The 26,101-nt window shown below is 44.4% G+C and overlaps 1 protein-coding gene across 10 annotated transcripts in view; it reads right to left on the reverse strand.

Annotated features, from left to right (window-relative positions):
- The window catches only part of AFDN (afadin, adherens junction formation factor), a 133,797-nt gene that overhangs the window by 61,631 nt on the left and 46,065 nt on the right, over nt 1-26,101 (reverse strand). For all 10 annotated transcript variants that reach the window (XM_059940834.1, XM_059940837.1, XM_059940836.1 and 7 more), the window contains exons 5-10: nt 25,705-25,865; nt 18,679-18,836; nt 11,843-11,954; nt 10,521-10,688; nt 3,518-3,612; nt 2,018-2,280 (exon numbers count right to left, since the gene is read on the reverse strand). In XM_059940834.1, the coding sequence (XP_059796817.1) occupies nt 2,018-2,280; nt 3,518-3,612; nt 10,521-10,688; nt 11,843-11,954; nt 18,679-18,836; nt 25,705-25,865 (957 nt within the window). The remainder of the gene's footprint in view (nt 1-2,017; nt 2,281-3,517; nt 3,613-10,520; nt 10,689-11,842; nt 11,955-18,678; nt 18,837-25,704; nt 25,866-26,101) is intronic.

Genomic DNA, 26,101 nt, shown 5'->3' on the forward strand with positions numbered 1-26,101 from the left:
CACCAACTAACACCATCAAAATAAATATGATATAAAACCTAGAAGTAAAGCCCAGCTGCACATAAGAGGCAGTAATCGTAGGCACTGCTGAGAGATGATACACAACACACCAGAAGAACTGCTCACACGGTAAGTTCTCTGGAGCAACTTCCGAGGAGTAAGTGCGAGGCCGTCAAGCAGGCGGGCTTTATTTACCCTGTCCAGGTGTCTGGTGCTGAAAGGAGGAACCGGGGCGAAGGAAAGCTGCTAATGAACATGGAAACCATTGGAGCAAGACGATCTGCTGAAGAGAACAGCCAGTGGGAAGGTCGTGACGAGAGACAGGAAGTGGGGAGACGGCTGATAAACAAACACAACTTGAAGAAAGGAATTTTAAAAAACTGGTCCTGCCAGACACAGAAGGGAAGGATGGGCTTATCGCGCGTCCAGTTTAAAGCTGGAAGACAGGGGTCTTCCTGTGAAGTGCAGACCCACGCCGGTTTTCTCGGGGACCAGGAGCACGGCCATCTGCTGAGCGCCGGCACCGAGGGCGAGAGGCTGGGACGCCAGGTCCCCACACCCGCACGACGGTCCCTACAGCCACCCTGCTGACGCGAACGTGCGCGAACCACGGAGCGTCCACCTGCGAGAGGTGTTACGTCTTATCTGCACCAACCGCGACTGCCCTTCACCCTTCTCCACCGCCAGGACTCAACGCGGACAGAGTGAGAAGAGAGGCCAAGACGTCCTCAACAGCCTGGCAGCAACCATCAGGGTAGAACTCCCAGTGCCGGCAGTGAGCTGGCGAAGGGCCAGCACGAGGGAACGACGGTAACGATCCCCACGTGGCCCCAGCTGGAAGCTCTGAGCGGTCAACCAGAGGCCGGTCACGCAGGAAACCGGGGCACAGGAACGAGGAGGACCACCACCGGCGTGCTACGGGGCGGGGGAGAAGCTGCTGCCCGTCTTCCCCAGATCCACACCCTATCAACCTGCAGAGTGGGCAATAAAGTCACTGGGCAGTATATTCATGAAAACAGTGTTAGTATCAAAAAGGAAGTCTTATTCCCTCCCCCTCAGAGAAGTTTTCCCAGGCGGTAAGGAGTTTCCCTTTCCAGCACCAGGCCCACGTTGCAAGTCCTCAGACAGGCACTAGGTGGAGCCAAACACCTTGAATTCCTTAACAAAGAACAATGTGTTTCATTACCAGTAATAGAGAAGGTACACCTCAACAAAAACACCTCGGTGACGTAAGGCTCATTACACAGAACACCATAATTCAAATAAAGTGTTGTTTTAAAGTATCAGCTAGGGCTTCCCTGGTGGCGCAGTGGTTAAGAATCCGCCTGCCAATGCGGGGGACATGGGTTCGAGCCCTGGTCCAGGAAGATCCCACATGCCGCGGAGCAACTAAGCCTGTGCGCCACAACTCCTGAGCCTGCGCTCTAGAGCCCACGAGCCACAACTACTGAGCCTGCGCTCTAGAGCCCATGAGCCACAACTACTGAGCCTGCGCTCTAGAGCCCACGAGCCACAACTACTGAGCCTGCGCGCCATAACTACTGAAACCTGCGCACCTGGAGCCTGTGCTCCGCAACAAGAGAAGCTACCGCCGTGAGAAGACCACGCACCACAACAAAGAGTAGCCCCTGCTCGCGGCAACTAGAGAAAGCCCGTGTGCAGCAACGAAGACCCAACGCAGCCAAAAATAGATAAATTTATTTTTAAAAAAGTATCAGCTAAAAAACAAAATTTAAAAATAATTTAAAAACCAGCCACAACTTCCAATTTCAAGACGAAGTCAAGACCTTTCTTTCTTCTTCTTCTCTGAAACCAACCCAGATCAACAAGAACCTGAACCACAAACCACAAACTTTGAATTTTCAAAAAGTAAAATAAAAGACAATAAAACGCATCATCTACGGCTAATCCACATCATTTTCGGCGCGATCACACCACTCTGGAATTCTTAAAGGTGATGCATTTTCAGCGTGATCACACCGCTCTGGAACTCTTAAAGGTGATGGACGCTCCTTACCCAGGCCTCTGTCTGGCACCCTTCGCCACCAGGCCTCCATCCACGGACCTCTTGGGCAGCGCGTGGTCCTGGCTGGGGTCCACGAACTTAAACACGTGGGACGCCCCAAACTGCACCTTCATCCCGCTGTGCAGCATCGTCGTCTCCGAGATGCGCTGCCCGTCCACGCAGGTCTCGGCATCCATGCTTCTCGGCGTGACCGTGACCACTCCATCCATGTTTGTGAGGTCGCAGTGATGGGGCTCGATTCCTGCACCAAACAACTAAGAAGAAGGGAAAATCAAAGGGACTTCCATCATCAAGTACAGAGGGTTTAAAAACTGAACTTGAAGACTGTGAGTCCCCCTTTTATGATAAATATAATCTAATAAACTCTGGATTTTTGGTGCTTTTAGGGAATTTTCCCTGAATTTATTAATTAAACACTGTCAAGATAACTGAGTATTTTCACCATCCAGCAGCTTGATTTAAGGGGTACTATAACTCTGCATTAAAAAGCATATGGGGGCTTCCCTGGTGGCTCAGTGGTTAAGAATCCGCCTGCCAGTGCAGGGGTCACGGGTTCGAGCCCTGGTCCGGGAAGATTCCACATGCCGCGGAGCAACTAAGCCCAACAGCCACAACTACTGAGCCTGCGCTCTAGAGCCTGCGAGTCACAACTACTGAGCCCGCGTGCCACAACTACTGAAGCCCGTGCGCCTAGAGCCCGTGCTCTGCAACAAGAGAAGCTACTGCAATGAGAAGCCCGCGCACCGCAACAAAGGGTAGCCCCCGCTCACCGCAACTAGAGAAAAGCCCACACGCAGCAAAGAAGACCCAGTGCAGCCAAAAATAAATAAATAAAATAAACAAATTTATTTTAAAAAAAAGCATGTGGTCATCTTGAATATTACACAATTAATGGGTAAATCTACACAGATCATCAGGGCTACAAATCCCTGTTCACCTGTTTTACTGCTGTGCTGAGGAAGGGGTTAGAACTGAAAATGACATTAGTAATCGGGCCCCTCATTCCACAACCGAGAAGTGAGAATACAGAGAAAGGGACATCTGCCCAAGCTCAAGCCCCAGGAAGCGAGCAGCCCTGACCTTCCTAACGCACAGACACGCTAAGCTCTGTTCTAATCCAGCCCAAGCACTGCGGCTCAGCTAACATTTTCACTACACTTCACTGAACGCCTCCTACTGCATGTGTGCGACCCAGTGACAGGCACTTCCATGTACGTTATCCCCCTTAATCTTGTAATCTTGAAACAACCTATAAAAGCATCACCATCTTCTGGAGGAAAGCAAACAGCCCTGGAGGTCTGGGGGTGGGGCGGGACAGAAACTCACACTCCGCTCTGTTCACAACGAAGCAGAGAAGTGGCCCAGAGCAAGCAGGCTGCTTACGTTAAAGTGCAAAGGCTTTTTCACTCCCTCCCGCTCACCCGCAGCGCGGCAGGCCCGCACGCTGCCCTAGGGCCCACCGAAGCGGCACAGCGGCAGCGGGACACGCACCTGGATGGAGCCGTCGTCGAACTTCTCTGTCCCGACCTCAGTGACACTCAGCTGAAGGCGGTAGAGCTTCGGCTTGTCTCTGGAGTCGGAACCATCTGCGACGAGAGAAGGACAGGGCTTCACTAGCCAAGTCGAATGTGCTCATCGTGTTATTTGAAACGAACACGCAAACAACAGGTTACCTTTGAAGCAACACTACTGTTCTCAATTCTCAGGATTTCTATTCAAAGAGCTCCCCAAATTTATATCATGCAACTTAAGTAACTGAATACACAAAATTCAAAGTAAGACATAAGCACATCAGCTTCTGTTTAAAATATAATTCAAGGTACTAACACCGTCATTCATACCGACGTTTTCTTATCACATAAAAAAATGTTTCCCCATCACACGGTCCTGGACTCGTGTCTGATTCTAAAGAAGACAGGGAGACCCTCCTTCCAGACCGGACCTCCTCACAGCGGAACCACCGATGGAGGGAGTGTGACCTCCCAGCTCACCCCGGACCTCCTGGACCAGACCGACCCCGGGGATGAGGCCCCAGCTCGTGTCCCCACATGATACTGACAGCCACCACTGGCATGAAGTTCCAGTAAGAACTGCTATGAAAAGTGCTCACCTCCACAGAGTGGAACTGGGGTGAAGGACAAAAAGAGAGACTGGGTTTTTTATTTCTGTGTCTTTTTATACTTCCGGGAACTGCTGAGATTTTCCCCTCGCCTGTGTATGACTTTCTCTGATGGGCTGGCTTTGGGGGGACAAAGCGGAACCACAAGCGCCGCGATCCCTGCCCACTGACACCCGGATGTGCTCCGCCTCTGCTCGCCTGCTGACCCACCCCCCAACACAGAGGGTCATTCTGACCTCAGCGCTGCCGCACAGGAGGCAACGGGCCTCGGCATCCACGCGCCAGGACGCCGTCCCAGGGCCGTGACAGCAGCGGCCTTGCTGCGCCCATGCTGTGCAGGCCCCCGCTGCCCCAGAGCCTCGGCGACTTCAGAATCGCTCACTGAGCTGCAGTTAAAATCTCCAGTCCCGAGGATCAGGAGTGTAAACACCACAGTGCACACAGAGTGCAGACCGCTAAAATCGTAGTGTAGTGTGGTCTCTGCTCTCACAGACCAAAGACACCAGGAACACGGGTGTGCAAGCTGTTAGAACGCTTGCCAATCTGAGAATGCACAAGATAACATGCTAACGACAAATTTTCAGCAATCTCTGAGATCTGGGTGAAGGTAAGACGAGTCTGAAGCAGCATTCGAGAGACACCACGTCTCACAGGCACTAAAAACCGGGCTTCACAGCACATCCTCATCAGATTTGGTGGCAACTGAAGCCTCATTTAAACAACTTTATTTCAGCTCCAAGTACTGACCCAAAACGGGGCCTCAGAGTCACGTGGGGCTTTCCCTGGGCAGGACCAGTTCCCTTCTAGACCCGCTGAGCCCAAATCCCTGAGGGATGCTGATCATTCTGCTGGCTTTAAACACCACAGGCAGCCCGAAGGACAGTCCTTGTCGAGAAGCATTCTCTCCGGCATCCACAGCGCCGCGAACCACTTCGTCTCAACCCCACTGCCCATGTCTGATGAGGGTTTCTGCTTCCTCGCCTCTCCCAGCCCTGAGCTCCCAGGTGGCTAGGTCTTTAAAACAATCTCTCTACACCTGGTGCCCAGTACAGCGTGCGGTCCACAGCGTGCGCTCAATAAAGCGTTAATGTATTAACAGTGAAGAATTATTAAAAATGCGGAAAACAGAATAATGCAACACGGTCGCACAGAATTATACAAGTGAATTATAAAAAAGCAAAAGAAGCAAATAAGTGATCAAGAACAACTGTTTCAATTACAATGTTTAAAAAAAACAGAAGAACATGAAAAATATGTCTGTTTAGGGGTGAAAGAAAAATCCACATTCGCTTTCTTCTGAATTCTGAATGCTTCTGAAGGGTATCTTGTGAGCTAATAAATGGGTATTATATACTTTTCTGCATGAACATTTACATCCACAAATTTAGAAATATAAAAAGAAAGGGAGAGATACAAACTCTCTCAGTCTCTCCTTTCTCACCTTTCACTGTAACAGAAATCTATCGACAGACGGATCAGAAATAAACCTTCCCAATCCCTTCTTTCTTTCTGCTTCACAGTAATAATAGAAAACAAAGATACCTTTACAGGTATACCCTGAATAACCTAAACGACGGCCACTGATGTCATAGATAAAACGGAGTTCTGGGACCTCGGGCAGAAAACAGAAACGGAGGCGAGTCATGTTCACAATGGAACTGACAGCTTCTTGTAGATCCAAGGCCCCTCCTTAGTAAAAGCACAGTCATCTCACAGGCAGTAACAAACGTGTAAAACTGTGGCTTAAAACAAAAATCTTAAAATTTTATCCCCTTCCGCAACAGGGATTCTACAAATGCTCTATTTCTGGCTCAAGTGTCGGAGCACATTTCTCCTCACTTGAGAGCTACGACAGATCCGGAGTGCCTCTGAAGGCGGAGGTAAGTCTTCCGAAGGGTGGTACCCCTACCACACAGACGAGTGCTTCTTCCAGAGGCTTTAAATGCTATTTAGAAACATTCTATACTTTTGCCTTAAAAATACGTAACACATTCATATGGTGCAAAATTCAAAAGGCACAAAAAGGACATGGTGAAACGTATCCTTCCCCACCTTGCCCCCTGCGTAGTCCTCCCCCCAACCAGAAGCAAATCTTCAGAATCTATTTTATGCGTATATAATTAAACAACCTGATACTCATGTTCTTCTTTCTCCTGGCTTGCACAGGCGTTAGAATACTATTTCGGGTTACCAAACGGAATACGCAACATCCAGTCAAACGTCCAACATTTGGGACGCGCTTAAAATAGACCACTCTGAGCAAAGCCTAAGAATGTTTTTCAGGGCACTTTTGGTTTCACTGCACAGCATGTCTACACATCCAGGCCTGCTTCTGCCTCTGGCTGCCCCCAGGGCAAACCTCTGGGCAGCTGGGTGGACGATGGCCTGGGGCGGCTCTTTGCCGCCCGCTTGCGAATGGAGGGCGGGGGACTCACGTGTTTAACGAGTGCTGACCAGCGCTTCCGCCTCCCAGGCGCTGCGCTGACGCCAGAGGTTTGCGGTGAGAAAGTGAGCTCACGTCCTGGCCCCCAGAGAGCTTACGTTTTAGCGAACCAGTACAACAGGGAAGAAACTGTTTTCGGTACATACCAGGTAAAAAAGGAAACGTATTTGTCTCTCTATTTGCTCCATTCTTTTACAGTATGAAAGTAACCAACAGGTGAAAACGTTAAGGAATCCTTTTCAGGAATAAAATAACAACAGAAACTTGTCTTAGACTCTACTTTATGTATTATATCAAAATAGGTACTAAATATCCCTTGTTTCCATTTTTCTTTAAAAGAACAAAAAACCAAAACTCCAAGTTTGGTTAATAGCCAATGAACACCTGTATGATCAGTTTGGAGAAAATTCAACAAACCGATGTAAGATGCTGAAAGGCTGAGTAAACTTTATATGTGAGAAAGTTGTGATTGTTACATTCGACCTGTAAAAATGACACTTAAAATATAAAAACAGACAAAGCAAGTATTTCCATGTACTATTTAAGATGATAGACTCTATCTAATGCACAAAATCTGAGAAACAAATTCCAAGTAAGAAGGTACAGCTCTGCCAACCAGAAATGAATCTCAAGCAGGAGAGCAAGCAGAGGCCAAGGACACCCTAAACCTGCTCATGATGGCAGCGAGCGCCTCGCGAGAAAGATACAGACACGAGCGGCACTCAGTGGGTGGCGGCCTCTTCCTCCTCAGCCTCCTGGGGTCACCGGACACGTGGCCCCGATCGGCGCTCCCTCCCCCACCCACCACCCCCGCTCTCCTTCTGTCTTCCCGCCCCTCCCCCGTCCGCACCTCCTCCTCCCCCTGCGTCTCCCCCTCTTCCTCCTGGGGGCGCGCGCGGTCGAAGGACAGGAAAACAGCTCTCTCCCTCCGTTAGTCCAAATTCTCACTTAAAACTTAGCCTGAACAAAGACACTGGACGTTTCTGCAAAATAAGCTTCTATTAAATGAAATGAATTCTGGATGCGGAAGAATTAACTAGACAGGGATAAAATGAAAGTACATTAACCTCTTAAGAAAAGTTATCTATGCTAACTGAAAAGCCAACACCCCCAGCACCTGGCCGGTTAACGCTGTTCTGCCCGTGAGGCTGACAGGGCCTGAGAGGAGACAGCCGCAGGAAGCACAGCATCACCTGCGGAAGCGTGCCAGTCGCAGCAGGCTAAGCGACGCCCTCGCCCTGGGGTTAGCACGCATGCGCAGGGCCCAGGTGAAGGCGGCAGCGGCGGACAGAGGCCGTGCAGACGCGTGCAGGGGAGAGGAGGAGAGGGTGAGCTGCAGGGAGGCGGCCGTCCAGGGGGACAGGCACGCCCCGCCCCAGCCCTGGGCCGGGGGACACGGCAGCCGCGCTCCGCGCGCCGTGGGCACACTGCTGAGGGGACACCGAGACGACAGGGGGTCCCCGAGCAGCAGGGGAGCGGCCGTCCGTCCATCACAGGGAGACCCAGCCCGCTCCTTCCGCTGAGGAGCACAGCCCAACCCAGAGCAAGGAACAAAACGACCTTCACCCCCGTCCCTCCAAAAGACAGCGGAAGCGCCCACCCACATCTCAAAAGCCTCCAACGACACCTACAGGACCTCGGCCCGGGCCCGAGGACACGTGCTTGGCTGACAACGTGCCCAGGGGAAGAGTCGTTCGTAACAAGTCAGCATCCACGAACACGGGGGAAATAAGTCCATTTCCCTCCGCGTGCCGACTGGGCTCGGTCAGCAACGACACCTTAAAAAGACAGCGTGACCTGGTGAAGAGAACAGCTCTGGAGTGAGACAGACCCCGGCCGGCATCCAGGCCTCCTCCACCGCACCTGCTCACCTGCTCACCTGCGAGTGCGGCGCGGAGCTGAACTTCGGGCACCTCTCCAGCGGGCAGCCCCAGCGCTCGGGCGCGTCAGGCTGACGGGGGTCCCGGCTGCCAGCTATTCGGACTACGAGTCTCTCGGGAAGCCACCCGAGTCACCTACGTACCTACTGCACAGCCTAAAGCAGCAGCTCGGTAAACGCTGACTAAAGCAGCAGAGGGCTGTGAAGGAAGCCGTGTTTTAACAAGCGTCTGACAGATGCTGTTGCCACTACCTGGTGACAAGTAGGACACAACTAGCATTTATCTCGGATCCATCAGTTTCTCACACCGACAAAAAACTTCTACATGTTTTATTACCCAGGAGACCGTAAGGATGAAATAAGCAGTCAAAACAGCAATTCTCACTAGAATACAAGTTCCCAAGGTCAGAGGGTTTAATCTGTTTTGCTGGTGTTCTTCTATCTCCAAGGTCCAGAACAGTGTCTGACACATAGTAAGCATTCAATAAGTACTTGTCAAATAAATAAATGGATGAATTCTCATCCTGTCTCTGCTACCCACCCAAGTCAACTTTCCACTATTCATTTGAAAATTATCCTATGTCAGTTGCTATTTATCAACTCTCTCTGGGTTAATACTCCTATTTTCAAAAATTTCCGTTTGGGAGAAAACAATCATTAGTTTCTAGCACGTAATGCAAAATCTTGAAGGGCAGACCCAATGCCCAAAGATCCTAAAAACTTCTAAGTTCAAAAACAAATGGCTGTCCTCCAGCTGCCGTTCACTGCCTCGGACCACTGAGCGCCAAACCCTCACCACTATCACATCTGCAAACCACTGTGAGAAACCAAAGTCTCATGAACTTTCAGCCAGAGAACTGAGAGACCAGGCAACATTCACATCTCCCTCACAAACAGCTCCTCAATTTAAAAAACCTTCCAACATAATTAAGCGTAAAAACTACTACTTGCAGCACACGGACACGGACTACTAATCATGGCGTATCAGTCAAAACAACAGCATTTCCCCTGTATCAGTATAACACAACCCAGTTGTGCCATGGAGACCACTGGACCACAAGTACCACATCTAATCATTAGTTAGTTATAATCTTGTAAACAAAAATAAATACTCAAGAATCAAAGAGAAAAACATAATTCCCGCCCAAGGAACCACAGATTACCTACATAACCAGTTTGTTTCTAGCTAACTTTTTCTATAATTACTTACTGAGCTTTATTTAAAAAGCATTTCTGGGTGGGAGGGACAACACTCTCTTCTTCACAGCACTTTACAATAAAGGTCACATACCATCATTTTAACCAAATAAATAAGAAATGATGCAGTTCAGCTGAATGGTAAACAAACGTGTCACACATATACTAAATATGTGTACAAATACGTACACTACATACGATGTATGTGTATAAAACATTTCCTTAAGAATGTCAATGTATTTCTCTACCTGATGGCTAAGTTATAACAACAGCTTTAGCTTAAGAGAGCTCAACAAACGAAATATTTAGAAGGCTAACATGAACATAAACTTAGTCTATTATAATTTTAAAACTAAGCAAATATCGCTCCTCTTACAGCTGGACTTCTTAGATGTACTTAAATTTATAGATATTCTTTTGACATTGTTCATACATTAAGCAACAGTGTGATAAATACACACACACCTGCCTCTATGAAGTCTGTCCTAAGAGGAGTACATTTCAGTTTGTCATTTTTAGTAGTTTTAAGTATTTTACAGGGTTATTTTGGAAAAAAAATTTTAAAGAGAGTATATCATTTAAACTTCTTAAACTCTCTATATTCACTATTTAAAATTTTGTTTTTCAGTATTCATTTCTGTGCATGTGAAGTTTATTTTTAATGCATGAATATACATATCCTATAACCTTAATTAAGGGTTTTTGTTTTTTTAATAAATACCATCTTATGACGGCTACTTTTTAAAATAAATGATCTTAAAATAAGGTTGTCAGTCAAAAGAAAGACCAGTTAAATAACATTCATTAAAAAGAATAAAATGCAAAGCTGAGAATGCACATTTGTAATGCCTCTCACCTGGGCTCAGCTCTACGAGGTAGGGCAGCTTCTCCGGCGGGAGTGCAGAGCCGTAGCCAGACCCATCAACTCGCTCCCTTCCGTGCAGGGGCTTCCCATCCACGTGCTTCTGGCTTTTCTTGGGGATGTAGTCTGGTGGCCTCCTCTTCAGCTGAAAGACTAAAATCCCTAGAACGGTAACACTGTAAATTATCAACCAGACTCGAGTGTAGACGGCCAGCTGACTGGCAATCAACTGTTCAAAGATTTATCACAAAAATGTAATTTAATAACATCTCCCAGGGAATAATTAAGCAAAAGCTTACCCAATTTACACTTTCCCTCAACAGAGGAAATACTACTCTCTTGACGTGTTCTTGAAAACTCTAGCAAGCAATTTCCAACGATTATTTTAAAGTAACACCTACCCAAGCATATTACACGCATGAAAGACAACACTCGTTTCAGAATAAATGAATGTTTCTATTGGTAAAGAACCCTATGATCAATAAATACATTCATACACACATGTAATAACACATGCACACACAAATACACATACACGTACATTCTTAGTTAACCTGATTTTATTTAATTCAATTGAATTAACTCAGAATTCAAAGCAATCTGACTTTAATAAAGTGTAACTTTATACCGTCGAGAAAAGGTACTAAGCAAGTGTATGTTTAAAACTCGCAATCTACATTCAAGTATGACAGGATTAACTGGCAGTCAGTTTTTATGTCTTTATTAATGCAAAGGCCCTCCACTGAGCAACAGGTAGCTTAAGATGTGTATCTGAAAGCAAGAAAACTGTTTCATAAAAAACATACCTTTAAACCCTCACTGCTTTGACATGATTAGGAGAAATCGTTCGGATGGTGAAGAGGCTGGAGATGCATTATATGAAATGACTAAACCACTAGATGGCATTTAGGGCTGAAGGCTATTTTCCCTATCACGACAAATCCGTCCAAACATCACCAGTGCAGGCGGTCAGCAGGGAAAGGATCCCGCTGCTGACAGATAACCATCTCCCACGTCCTGACACGGGGCGCAAGTCCAGCTTCTTCAGGACACGGCACTCCTGCTGCCACAAAACGGTCTGTGCCGCGTCTCCCACTAGACTCACCAGCAGAGAGCGGCCCTCAGGATGCGGGGACCCCCTAGGAACCACCCAGCAAGTCCAAGAAGGGGGCAGAAACCTGCAGAGCAAACAGCCCTCAAAAGACGCTGCCACGCGCACCCTCCTACACCTTCCAGTAAGTTAAACGACTAATATTCCAAGTCGGAGTGTAACGCATCACAGAGGTACTTCTTTGACAAATAAGACTACTCTTTACCTCTGTCATTCGGCCACTCCCTGAAGATCTGTAAAGGACACTCATCATCATCAAGGATAATTTCTTCAGCAGCTTTCTCATCAGAATGCTGGGCCCCCGGAGGAAGCATCACCTAGGAGGGAGTAACAATGAACTGTGACCACACCCGAAAAGTGAATTAGCAGGTATTTAAAAGAAAGAATTTATTGTTTTTGAGGAAATAAAAAAGTCACTGTAGATAGAACTAAATTGGTCAAACACAATAAACAATTCTCAAAAACACGGACAGAAGTGAAGGAAAATCGTTTCTAATTAAAAGCTTAGCCAGCCGACTGGACTGTCTTCATCCACCTGCTTGTATGCTCTCCGCCCTGCTCCCCGCCCTACTCCCCGGCCCATACTAGTCTGAGTCTGCTCTTTGACACACTCTCTTTTGGAAAGACTGCATGCAACAGTCGACCTGCGCGTAATTCCTTCAGGAAAGGTGACTGCAGAACCCACCTTTCATAACCAAACTTTTTAATACGGTAGTTTCAGCTAACATGTAACCTTTTAGGATAACCATCACATAACAACACAAGAGATTAGCTTTCTTTTTCTTGTAGAAAATTCGTTTTTATGATTAAATTTTAATCAGATCATTTAGATGTATTACTGGGCCATTGATTCAACAAATGCTTTAAGATACTGCATTCACCACACTCAAAAATCTGTAACACTGTATTACTCTTTATTCTATGTTTTTACAGCAAACGATTTTTCTCAATCGTTCGAGAAAACCCTCTGTAACACAGAGAAAAGAGCCAGTGACCAGGGCTCAGTCTCCGACGCCCTGCTGACTTCTGCCCCACCGCTCACACCAACCAAACCACGGTTACAGAAAATAGGAGACACCAGTCACTGGCACCTGAAAATTATTTTCAACCTGGAGTTAATGTAATAATGTTATCCTAATAGACCTTACTCCCAATTAGATCATCATGTGCATATACCAAATGGGTTAGACTTCCGTAGAACTGTAAAACTTCTCTCTGCACTGCTGCAAATTACCCTTAAAAGACAAGTTTATTACAACACACCCTTATGCTAAAGTAACCAACCTTTCCTCACAGCGTCTTGTATTAAATGTAGTATAGTGGGCTTGGAACACACACTGCTTCAGGATCTGACCCTCACTCATCTCTTTAGTCGCAGTCTTTGTCATGTATCCTCATAGATCCAGTCACACAAGAACTCCTCCGAATTCTCGACTGGGCCATGAAATCTCATGCTTCCACGATCCCTTGTGCCTGCAAGGCCCGTCCCCAGCTTTCGGGTCTAGCTAGCGTGCCCTCTCACCTCTCAGCCCAAGTACAACTCCTCCACGGAGCCTCCTCTGACCTCCGTTCTAATTTCAAGCTCCTTGCCTGTATTTCTTTCTCGGACTCTCTGTCTCCCTTTACTGTAACCTCTTCTGAAGGCAGCTCTTATTTTTGCATCCCAGCACAGTATCTAACAAATAACAGGAACCTACATATTTACTGAATAATTCACTGAATAGATATAATAGATGAATGAATGAATATGAAAGAGCTACATATTACATGATGGATGAGATGGCAAGGAAACAAAGGATTTCTATCTCAAGGCTAAAACAATAATCAACTCCTAACTTATCCTGCCGAAAGCTTGCGAAAGAAGATACGCAAGAACAGAGAAGAACAAACACCAAAACGAGGCGACCCTCAAAAGAAATCATCACATGATCTCAACAGGGACTGTCAGTAAAAGCCCAGTAACTTCATGACGCTGAGTAAGGTGTTCTTTCACTTTCTGATGATTTTCATTGGTAAAAACACGGCAGAAATTAAAGAAAGGAAAAAAATGTCATAAAGTTCACTACCACATATCCTATCAAATGCACCTTTATGGAACTGAGGATTATTTAATAGATTTATATACACTTAAAATTTAACATTCCCCTGGCAAACACTTGAGCGATCCCAAGTGTTCGGCAGTGGTAACTAAGCTCCTGCCCTTGGGCTCACAGCCTAACAGGGACCCAGCTGGAAAAGGGTCAGCCCTCTGTTTAGCAATGCAGACCCTGTTTATACCACTGTTTTACTGGTTTTATCCTAAGAACAATCTTTACAGCAGTTATTAACCAAAACTATGAGGAACATGTATCAAAGTCTACCATTATCCATGGACACAATTATTCTTTAGGTGTAAATGTATTTTCCATACATACACTAATGCTTGCTCCATATTGCTATTTCTCTTGAGCAGGAAAGCAAGGAAGCCAGCATGACAACAGGGTCCCCCCTCTGTTTCAAACTCACCTGCAGGAGGAAAACGCCCAGCGTGGCCTGAATCTCAGGTTCTTTCCCTTTAGAGAGAATGCGTGATTATCCCGATGACCTATCCTCCCAACCTCGCCCTCCCAGCCCCTCCCCAAAGTAAGGCGGGTTTTCAGTCTCTTTCCTAATAAGACCAAAAGAAAGAAAAGGTGCAGCAAAAAACAAATACTCGTGAGCAACCATCTATCTTCCTCCACCCTACAATGAAATGAGCTTTGCTGTATTTCTTTCTGAATTCTAAATAACACAGGCTCAACGTAAACAACTCAAATACAGAAAAGCATAAGGAGGAGGGGAAAAAAATCTGTGAGGTAAGTATATTTTCCTGATCATGCTTTCTATAATTATGCATTTATTTTACATAAGAAGGTGCATGGCTTGATCACATGTAACATTTTAAAGTCTTCTGTTCCTCTCCCTCCCCTCATGTAGGTAGTTAAGCTGGTGTGTATCCTTCCTACGCATGTACCTTTCTTGGTGCTCACGTATACATACACACAGAATTTTGTTGTTTGGTTTTATTGTATGGTGACTTTTTCCAAAAATAGGGTATTTTATAAAATGTAAATATGTCAAAATGTTTCATAATGACAAGGTATTCAAAATATTCCTTAAGTGATGAGTATTTAGTTTATTGCTATAACACACAACACTGGGGAAAAAAGTCTTTACAGAAATACACTCAGGAATTTACTGGCTATTTGTTTATTTTGACGTTATAAGTAATATTTACCACCGTACTTCTAAAGAATATTTTCAATCTCAGACAGCACCTCCACTCTGAAACGGGTGCTGCGGAGGATGGCCACACAGCGATCCCCCAGACGCTCCTTCCCCGTCGCCAGGGACTACCTTCTGCCGTGCTAGAGTCTGTTCTGCGATACCCTGTTTTTCTCTTTCTTGGCCTCCGCCATGATTTTGCTGGAGAATGTCCTCCAGCACCTTACTGAGAAAGGCTGCGCAAGTGGTAAATTTTTGCCGTGTGTCTTGAAACATCTTTATTCCACCCACCCAACGCTTGACTGAGAGTCCGGGCTAGAACTCAGTTCCCTCTGCATCAGAAAGCCCTGCTTCACTGAATTCCAGAGTCCATGGTTACTGCTGAAGTGACTGGTGCAACTGTGTCCCCCAACCCTTTATACAAGCCCTGAATCTTCTTCTTTGGGATCATTATCCTCTCTTTTTCTCTAGTTTCCTGCAGTTTCACTACACCTTGGTTTGGGCCTTTTTCAAAGCAACTGTCCCATTAGTTAGTGGGCCTGATTTTCAACCTAGAGACTCAAATCCTTCAGTCCTGGGAGATGGTCTAGCATTGTTTCTTTGGTAACTTCTCTCTCTCCATTTCCTGTTGCTTTTTCTACCTGGTCCTCCCCTGGGCTAAATTTTGAGATATTCTGCACCGATAATCTAAATTCCCGACCCCCTCTCTTTCTGTCCTCTGGCAGATTTCCTCCGCTTGCTCCTTCATCCCTCCATCGACATCCTGCCCCCACCCCCTATTTACCTGGGCTTCTCAGTCCCCAGGAGCCCCCCGCACGCTCTCCTCCCTGTGCTCCGGATGCGCCATCCGTCCTGCCGCCGAGCCTCTTAGCTTTCCCACACTTCCATCTGCTTTGTCTCTTGTATCTCCGGGTTCTCTGATCTGTCTGTGTTGGTCTGTCTTTCATTTTAAAGGCATTTGCAAATGTCTCTTGAGTCTGGGCCGTCCGCTCACACTGACAGCGAGTCACAGGAAAGCGGACGGCACCGGCAAGGACGGCTGCTGGACCAGACGTCCGAAGGTCAGCTTCCGTACAGACCTTTCTTCTCTGACCAGAAAGTGCCTTCTGGGAGGAATCCTTCAGTCTTCTGGGCACAGCCTTCCCCTCCATCCTCCTGCTTGTGGTAAAGACCCTGCTATGCCAGTGGCCCCCAAAGCCAAGGCCTCCTCCCCCATCCGTTTTACTCTGGCCTTCGGATGGAGAGACGACGCAGTAGCTGGATGGGAAGGCAGTCTGCTGGAGGCTACTACTGCTTATAAAAACTTTCCACCCAATTTGTTTTCAGCCCAATTTTCAATGCCACCTCAGAACGTGCTAGAGCCCCTCATGCCTGAGTCTGCTGGGGGCTGGGATACAGGCAGCTGCGTGCTTCCCCTCGGCCGGCCCCTGTGCAGGTCCAGCAACTTAGATACGAACCCGCCCGCCTCCTCAGAATCTCATCGACAACGGCGCTGCCAGCCCTTCACTCATCTCTTCGTCCTCGCGCACGTCCACAGGGCTTTATTCCTTTTTTGTCATCTCAGTGGAATAAAAACATCCGTTTCCTCATCTATTTTCAGGTGAAAACTGGGCTTTATTCATAAAATTACAGATCTACCAAATGGTTTTTCCAGCTGAATATAAAGTCTTAGCTTTTCAGAAAAAAGAAAAAAGCCATAAAACTCAAGCAAGGCCTTTTATTTAATTCTCTCTGTAGCAACACTAGAAAACACTGCTGAGAGCTTACAGAAGACCACTCACTCTGTCCACAGCCTGGAAGACTGAACATTGTTAGGATTCCGATTCATCTACAGAGTCAATGCAAACCCAGTCACAACTCCAGCAGGTTTTATGTAGAAATTGATAAGTTGGTTCTAAAATTTATTTGTAAATGCAAATAACCTAGAATAACCAAAGCAATTTTTAAAAGCAAAAGGTGAAAGCAAAATTGGGACTTTATATGATTTTAAGACTCACCATAAATCCACAGTAATCAAAACAGTTTGGTGTTGGCGAAAAGATATAAGATATATAAATGAAACAGAATAGATTCCAGAAACAGAACCAAACATATATGGCCAACTGATTTTCAACAAAGGTGCCAACACACTCAGTGGGAGAAAAGAAAGTCTTTTTTTCTCTATCTGTACAGAAAAAAATGAGCATCGACCCTAATCTCACACCATACACAAATGTTTCCTTGAAATGGAACACACAGACCCAAATGTAAGCCCTAAAACTATGAAACTTCTAAAATAAAATATAGGTGAAAGTGTCTGCAGCCTTGGAGGAAGCGAATTCTCATACAGAAAGTACAGAGCACTAAAAAGTTAATGAGTTGGACTTCAACAAAATTAATAAATTGTTACTCATTGAAAGATACCATTTTAAAAATGAAAAGACAAACCAAGCCACAGACTGGGAAAAAAATATTCGCAGTACATGTACCATACATAGGACTTGACATGTATACAGATAATTAGGGAAACTCAAATTTCTTCCACAATGAGATACAACTACACCCATCAGAAGGCCTAACAGTTAAAATGGTTGACCAAACCAAGCATGGGTGAGGGGCAGAGCAACGGGACCTCTCATACATGACTGTGGCGAGGCAGATGGTATAATCAGGTTGGAAAAGAGTTTCTTTAAAAGTTACACATACGCCTCCTGCGGAGCCACTCACTTGCGTATTTACGCAAGAGAAAGAGCACTTCCATGAGAAGACCTGCACGTGTATGCTCACAGCAGTTTTACCGTAAGAGCCAAACACTGAAAACTGGAAACAATGCAAACTCTATCAACAGGTAAATGGATGAACAAAGTGTGACATATCCATACAATGAAACACAAAAATACAAAGAGGCGTAAGGAAACTTCTGAAGGTGAAGGAAATGTTCATTGTGCTGACATGCCCAAACTGATGGTATTATAAACTTTAAATACATGTAATACACTGTACTTTAATTATTTCTCAATAATCTTGGTGAGGGCAAGAAATAAAACAAGTAACGACACTTTCATTATTTAATAATCAATTGCTAAGATGAGAGAAAGAAGGATATCTTCTTAAAAAAATCTACTTCCAATGAGATTCTGACAGAGAAATAATGGTTATAAAGAAGTTATTACATACTTGTGACTGACTTAAAGGTTAATAATTTTCCAAAAAGTTTGTCTTAGAAGAGAAAATCTGCTTGGTTTTACTTAGTGTCACCAGTTCAACTCTGAGGCATAAAATTTCACTGTATTTCTTGAGTACCAGGGTCAAAGATACACCCTTTATCTCCAAGAAATTATGGATGACTACTAAACCTATCAGCCAAATGTTGGTTAATGATGAACAGCAAACCAAGATTTATTTAAAGTTGGGTCGTTATGACACATCTTAGTAAAAACCCTAAGAAAAAAATCATTAAAGCAGATTTTACTAAAATAAAATTGTTACCTATATATATGCAAAATAAAAACTGGAAGGATATACATCAAAATGTTAATAGCGCTTATCCTTTGGTATTAGAACTATAGAGGATTTTCTTCAATTTGCCTTTTTATACTTTTCTTAGTTTACAGCAGGAACACATATTACTCTTGTAATGGAAAGGAGAATATTGTTTCTTATATATATTTATGCATGGTTTCAGTTTACCAGATTCTAAGTGATACACTGTGGAGAAATTCAGCCTAAGTTTAACTTCATTTAAAGAATATCTTTCCATTTAAATGCAAAGTTCTAGCACGTGTAATATGGGTAAGTACCGACGTGGCAGGTACTCACGCGGGCAATGCAATAATCCTTAGGATTTTCTTTCTCCAGACCGTACTTCTCTAAAGCTTCAGCCACAGCGAAGTCTGCAGGATCTGTGGTAGACAGCAGGATCGTCTTGTAGGGAATATTTGGTTTTAAACTATCGGCATAAATTCTCAATGTTCCACCTGAAAAAAACATTGTGACATCTTTGATCACAACTTTTATTCCAATAACAGAGATCTGTATGCTAATTCTATCCCCACTTCCTGGTAGGCGACACACACTGGCAGGGACATGCTGACCCCGTGATCCTGTGCTAGACAGGGTGAGTAATTCTGTGTGACTAGGCTGTTTCTCTCCTCCCTTCAAGCCCACGCAGTTTTTATAATGACGAACTGATGTCCACTGTGGGTAAAGGACAGAAAGGGAAGAAACCCCGGAGTTTCTGGAAAGTGCTGTTCTTTCTTCGATTGCTTTCTCACTGCCTTACCTATACAGCGTTAGACATCTACTTCCCCCATTTCCGCTACTTCCTGACCAACAATCTGAAACTTAAAAACCCCAAACAATATTAATCCCACCAAACAACTCAGTTTTTTAAAAAGTGAACCAGAAATCAGGACATTTCAGGTGCTGCAAAACAGAATGTCATTTCTAGCTGTGAACTCATTTGGGAGGAAAGAAAGTCAACTAGAGCAGAGCAATTTGGATATCCTTAGCTTTTCTTTTTGTTAGTATATTTCTTTTTAATGCAATCCTACATATGCTATATTACTGACATTTGTGGTATCATAATTTGCTTTTTACTTATGATCTAAGATTTTTAAGCCCTAAAATCTTAAGTCTAGCTGAAAGACTACTGGGGGCAGGCAGGCAACTCAGGCAAGGTGCCACAGCCCCATGCTACGTGGGACCTCGGGGAGGCTTCCCGACTTCCTTTTCTCACCTCTAAGTTAAAGAGAGCTAGATTAAACATCTGTGGATCTCTTGAAGCAAATTCTAAATTTCTATGACTCCTTTTTGCCTCTTCTGAATTCTAATGCAGTGATTCTGGCTACTGAATATTTCTCACGCCCTCTTTTTCAGTAAGTCTGGCACACTCTGCATTATGACAACTTGACTACAATAAAATAATGCTGGTCTTTTAAGAATAATCAGCAATGACACGGGGAGGGGAAAGGGTAAGCTGGGACGAAGTGAGAGAGTGCCACAGACATATATACACAACCAAATGTAAAACAGATAGCTAGTGGGAAGCAGCCACATAGCACAGGGAGATCAGCTCGGTGCTTTGTGACCACCTAGAGGGGTGGGATAGGGAGGGGGGGAGGGAGGGAGATGCAAGAGGGGGGAGATATGGGGATATATGTATATGTATAGCTGATTCACTTTGTTATACAGCGGAAACTAACACACCATTGTAAAGCAATTACACTCCAATAAAGATGTTAAAAAAAAAAAAAAAAAAGAAGAAGAATCAGCAAGCCCAGGCTGGTATTAGACTGAGGACCTGCTGACACAGGCCAGGGGTCAGGCTGTCTCCAAACTCAGAGGGATTAAGGCCCCCCCACACCGCCCGTCCCAACGCTGAGGACACAGACTGGTCACTGTCCTCGGCGCCAAACAGCTTGCAACCTGACTGCGGGGTCAAAATCAGGGGGAGAAAACGAACAAGAAACAACATGAAGACATAAAATATGACATCAGAAACACAAAACGTAGGGGAGGGAAGTAAAAAATGCAGATCTTTTACAATGTGTGTGAACTAAATGACTACTAGTTTACCACAAGTAGATATAGATCAACATATATGAACTCCATGGTACCCACAAATCAAGAACTTACAATAAACACACATGAACTAGAAACAAAAAGACACAAGAGTACCACTAAAGAAAATCATCAAAATACAAGGGAAGAAACAGAAAGAAGACATGAACAGAGAAGTACAAAAACTAGCAGAAAACAAGTCATAAAATGGCAGTAAGTACATACCTATCAATAATTACTTCAAATGTCAATGGACTAAATGCTGCAATCAAAAAACACAGGATGGCTGATTGGATAAAAAACCAGAACCACCTATGTGCTGCTTACGAGAAACTTACTTCAGAGCTAATGACCCATACAGACTGAAAGCGAGGGGAAAGAAAAAGGTATTTCATGCAAGCAGAAATGACAAGAAAATGGGGGTGGCAATACTCCTATCAGACAAAATAGACTTTGGAGCAAAGTCTATAACAAAAGACAAAGATGGGCATTATAAAATGATAAAGGGATAAATACAAGAAGAATACTCAATTCATATATATGCACCCTATACATGAGCACCTAACTATATAAACAAATACTAGCAGACATAAAGGGAGGAACTGACAATAACACATTAGTAGTAGAGGACCTAAATCCCACTTACATCCATGGACAGATTAATAAGTAAATAAATGGATACAGTCTAATTCAAGAGGTTTTTAGTTTAAAAGCATAATAATACCATAGTATCATCACAACAGAAATACATACCTCCCAATTTCCTAAGGAAGGGGAGATAGAAGAAAAGTTAACATTTTAAAATTCTACCATCGACTAAAATCTGTTTGTATAAATATACATTTCAGTTCTAAAATTAAGGGAGGATTATTCCCCTCTTCAGAAGATGAAGAAAGCGTGGCCCACGGAACACAAGGGTCCCTACCGGAACCCAGCTCCAGAGTCCGCGTCCTAGCACTTCACACCTCCAAGACTGTTCAGAAGAAAACTGAGGCAGAAGGGCTGACTCCCAAGGGCATTCTGAGGTCAATTACACTTGGAAGACATCAAGAAAGTAAATACATCTGAGTGTTAAAAATACTTTATGAGCTCTGGGGCCAAGGCTTGTTACAAGTTATGACTTCTGATGTGCCGTGAAGTGAGTCAGACAGATCTCTTTAAGTACGTCATCAGAACTTGGGGAACCAATGCTCGGGTTAACAAGACAGGAAATTACAGACTCGGCTGTTACTCTCAGGGAACCTTACCCACCCGTGACAACATTCTTCACCAACCTGAGAGCTAAGCTAACAGCCTCGGTAGGTTATAAGGATAGAGTTTTCTAAGTTGTTTATTAAAACCAACCAACAGAACACTTGAACTTACTATATTTGACTGCCTTAATATTAACCACAAACAGCTATTCTGCCAACAGCATCCAGTTTTTTAGAGTTTCCTAGGAGCTTGTACAGAAAAATGTTCCTTCCACCCAACCATCCCTGTAACAGACAAGCTCTACTCTAGTGGGTGTTTTGCTGTTTCTTCTCCTAATCCTCTGGAGGTTATGTTCCTGTTTTCTCGGCCTACTTCCCAACAATGGCCGTGTATTACCTGTATACTTCCTACCTCCACCAAATCTCTTCCATGCCCATGATGTTGCATACCGAGAACAGCTTGCTCCCGAATCTCTCTCTCCACCTGGCACCGCTGGCTAGTACTCCGCCACCGAGCTGGCAGCCTAAAGGCATCCCCCCCGCACCACGCCGGCCCCTCCCAAGACACACAGACGAAGCCCGTCTTCTCCTCCGGATGCTCCTTCATCCACAGACCCACATCCATCCAGCTCAAAGCAGGGCGTCATCCTGAAGGCCTCCTCTCCTCAGAAAACTCAGGCTGGTGCTGCTTCCAGATCATCCTCTCTCTTAACATTGCTCCCGCTTTTCTCTCTTCATGGCCACTGGCCCCAACTGAGCTCAGAGACTCGGTCCCTCCGGGGCCACACAAGCCTTCGAAGGGGGACACCTGCTTCTGACCACAATTCCCTCAAATCAACCCTCGATTCTGCTCTCAGAGTAACCGCTCCAGATTGGAGGCCTGGGCTAAACTGAAAGCGTTCTCAATCCCTAGCTTAAAACTCTTTCAGCAGTTTATTAACCGATCATATCAAATATTTCCATCAAAGTACCCCCAATGGCACAGGAAAACAAATGTGGATCTCCGGGGACACAGGCTGAAGTTACCTGCAAAAAGTTTCCTGCTTTATCTTAACAACACACGTAACGTTGCATCCTGACCCACATTAAAGACACACTTTTTATAAAAAGATTTTGTTAGGTTACTTATAAAAACGGACACTGTAAGCCAGCTATCCGTAGTCTGACTCACATACCCCTGAGCCTACACTTGAATGTCCCTCAAGGGGTCACTGAGGCGGTTACTTCCGGAACGCCGCCAGGCTCCCCCCCGTGCTCGGAAGCGCGGTCAGCACGTGGCAGGTACCGCTGAGCGTTCTCGCCCTTCCTAAGACTTTACGGCATTTCTCCTTCCTCACCTTTGTAGTTTCTCCCTCCTTTCTCCTTACTCTCTTTTTCTTGTCTTTTTCAATTCCTGATTGAACAAGACAGAATATATACAAACAAATAATCATTTAGGTCTCAAAAGCCATCTATCAAATTATTTATAGAACTAATAAGTCTCTCAGTGTCCTAGTTTTTTTGAATCACCGATACTATAATTCCCATGAAACATATAATTAAGACTCAGTTCACACAGGCACAAAGGGTCAAAACAAACATGTGATGCTGGAGAGACAACCAGGTTTCAGGGCCGGCTCCCACCGTGGCTGGTGCTGTATGACACGCCACCCTAACACAAAGCTCTGAGCGAGCTCACAAGAAATGGGGTCACCAGCAATCTCTGTCAAGTGGGCAGAATCAAGCAACCACGCATTTCAGAACCATGGTCCACAGGCTACCTCGTGAATGGAGATAAGGTAAGAGAGACCACTAATAAAATAGAGAAGAACGCCGCTCCCACGAATATGACGCGAGTGAGGGCACAGCTTCCCCTGACAGATCCAACCTGCTGCCACATAAACATATCGGATAATAAGAGGGTCTGGATAGGGACTAACACCCTTTGACTCAGCCTTGGAGCTGAGAGAATGGCCCACAATTAAGCAACCTTCCCAACCAAAACTGCTATAAATCCGGCTTCAGAGAAAAGCCGCCAGTCCCAACACTCAAACCCTAAAACTAGTGAGTAAGCTAGCAGGTGCGCAGCATGCAACAGGGTGGCGCTCCGCCCTTAAGCGCCTGAGTGCAGCGCTCCCGAAGAGCGACAGAGGCGATGACTTACCGGGTCACACATCTTTAGGAAAGCCTGGATCAACGGTACAGCCGTCTAATACAATGGTTTTTTTTGAAACAAATGATTATGCTATTATTTTTTAACAAGTAAAACTACTTTATTTTACTTGCTGAGTATAATTACAGGTTAATTACAAATAAAAGTTTTATATCAAATGGCTAAAAATACACAAAACCAATTTATAGCTCACAGAGTAGTCATGTGTTTTAACTTCTCGTTTTAACCTTTATTTCCCTCAGCAATACAGGGTGATCTCCAGGAAACGTCACAGTGGGACATGTGTACAGGACGTTGCCTTTGATTCAAGGGGTCCACAGGGACAAAAAAGCTGGACTTCTCTAAATGTACCTTGTTTTGCAGATGTGACTTCGAAACTGTTAACCAACACTAAATTTTAAAGAAGCAAACCTTCAAAGTCAAAAGGAAAATAAAACAAATAAACCTAAGTGCAAGTCAATGTGGGTATATAATCACATACACAGGAATCGAATATGCGATTTCAAACACAGCACAGATTTCACAAAAGGCTTAAAATGTTTTCAGTATCATACTGTTATTAATAATAGCCCTATTTTGATTTTGGTATTATAACTGATTAATATAATTATGTTGTAAATAATTATTCTGTTGTTCTTAGGAGGAAGAATTTTACCTTGAGAAAAGACACCCAGATTTTCAAAAATCAAAGTAGTAGAAAACCAAGTATTTCCTAAGCTCTGTCCGCTGAACAGGCTTAGAAGCAAAGACTAACCAGTAACAGGGAGCACTGCTAGCAACCAGATACTCATCCCAGCAAAAGGAGCAGGATTCCTCCGAGCAAGAGCCGACTCCTAGGCTGGGGCAGGAGAGCACGAGGTGAGCAGACATCCCAGCCTACAGGGAAGCTCTCAAGATCACTGGGCCATGTCACAGACTCGGGCGCCAGCTGGAAGACAGCCCCGCTGGCTCGAAGCGACCATTCAAGAATCAGCAAGGTCAATAACCGCGACAGATGGACAAACACTGAGAAGCTTTACATCCATGAGCTTATTAAAATTTTACAAACCACTGCTCACCTGCGGATGACACTAAGGTGAGTATTTCTGTCCCACCGCCTCCCACCAAAAACCCTAACCCTGTATCTGTATCTAATCAAGGAAAACAAGAGGAAAAAAGCGGTAAACCGCACAACAGGATGCCATCAGCAAAACCTATACAAGACATTCAACCTAGGGTTTTAAAACAAACCAACAGATAAGCAAACTGAGAGGTAAAATACAAGAGAGGAGAGGGGATTTTAGAATGAAAGACATAAAAGACAAATTAACCAATTGCAAATGCAATATTTAGGTTTTATTTGTATCCTGACTCAACTAAAGGAATTATCTGAGGCAATCAGGAAGATCTGAACAATGACCAGGTATCTGATGATTTTTAAGGAATTACTGTCAATTCTTTTCTATGTGATAATGGTACTATGGTTTGCTTTATTTTTGTTTTTGCTTTTTTAGAATTGTTACCTTTCAGGAAAATATATCAAAATATTTATGGATGAAATAATGAGAAAGTTGGGATTTGATTCAAAAATAACACAGTCTGGGAATGAAAGCAATATTTGTAGAAGCAGAGATGAAACATGTGTTAATTATGAAAGCTTGCTTGGTAATAAACACATGGGAAGTTCATTATATCTCTATTATTTTGTATATATTTGACATTTTCCAGAATTAAAAAAAAAAAAAAAAAAAAAAAAGCCATACTGGGGATAAATACGTAACTAAACGTATTGAAGGCAAAACTGACTTTGCACCAGACACGCATGGCACACACTTGCTATGAACAGGCTACATCACCCATTAACTTTACTTATTCAAGGCCTCATGCATATATAAAAAGGATTATTAAATTAATAGACTTTACAACAGATATAACAGAAAAACAATTCAAAGTCTGCACCTGAATCAGGTCGCCCATCTGAGCTCCGAAATTCCTGCATTCTCTTTTCCAGTTTTTGTTGTCTCCGTCGTTTCATAACCACCTCGGGATTAGAAATTGTTCGGGTAAAGCTAGTTTCAGGCATGTCTTTGTAAACCTCAGCAGCCAGTCGAGAATTTTCACTGTAAGGAAAAAACGGCAATCACAAGATTTTTTAAATTTTATATTAGAAACAATTATACTGAAATCATACGAAACTCAAAATGGCAGATGTTATTTGGCTACATAGTTCTGCCATGTACCATTCACCATGTGCTAATTACTACGGATAAAGAATAAACTTCCTCTCAATACAAGCTAAAATACTGAACTAAGCAGAAATTTATAATTACAATTTTATAGTGAGTTTATAGAACTT

The sequence above is a fragment of the Balaenoptera ricei genome, chromosome 12 (assembly GCF_028023285.1).
Source record: "Balaenoptera ricei isolate mBalRic1 chromosome 12, mBalRic1.hap2, whole genome shotgun sequence".
NCBI lineage: Eukaryota > Metazoa > Chordata > Mammalia > Artiodactyla > Balaenopteridae > Balaenoptera > Balaenoptera ricei.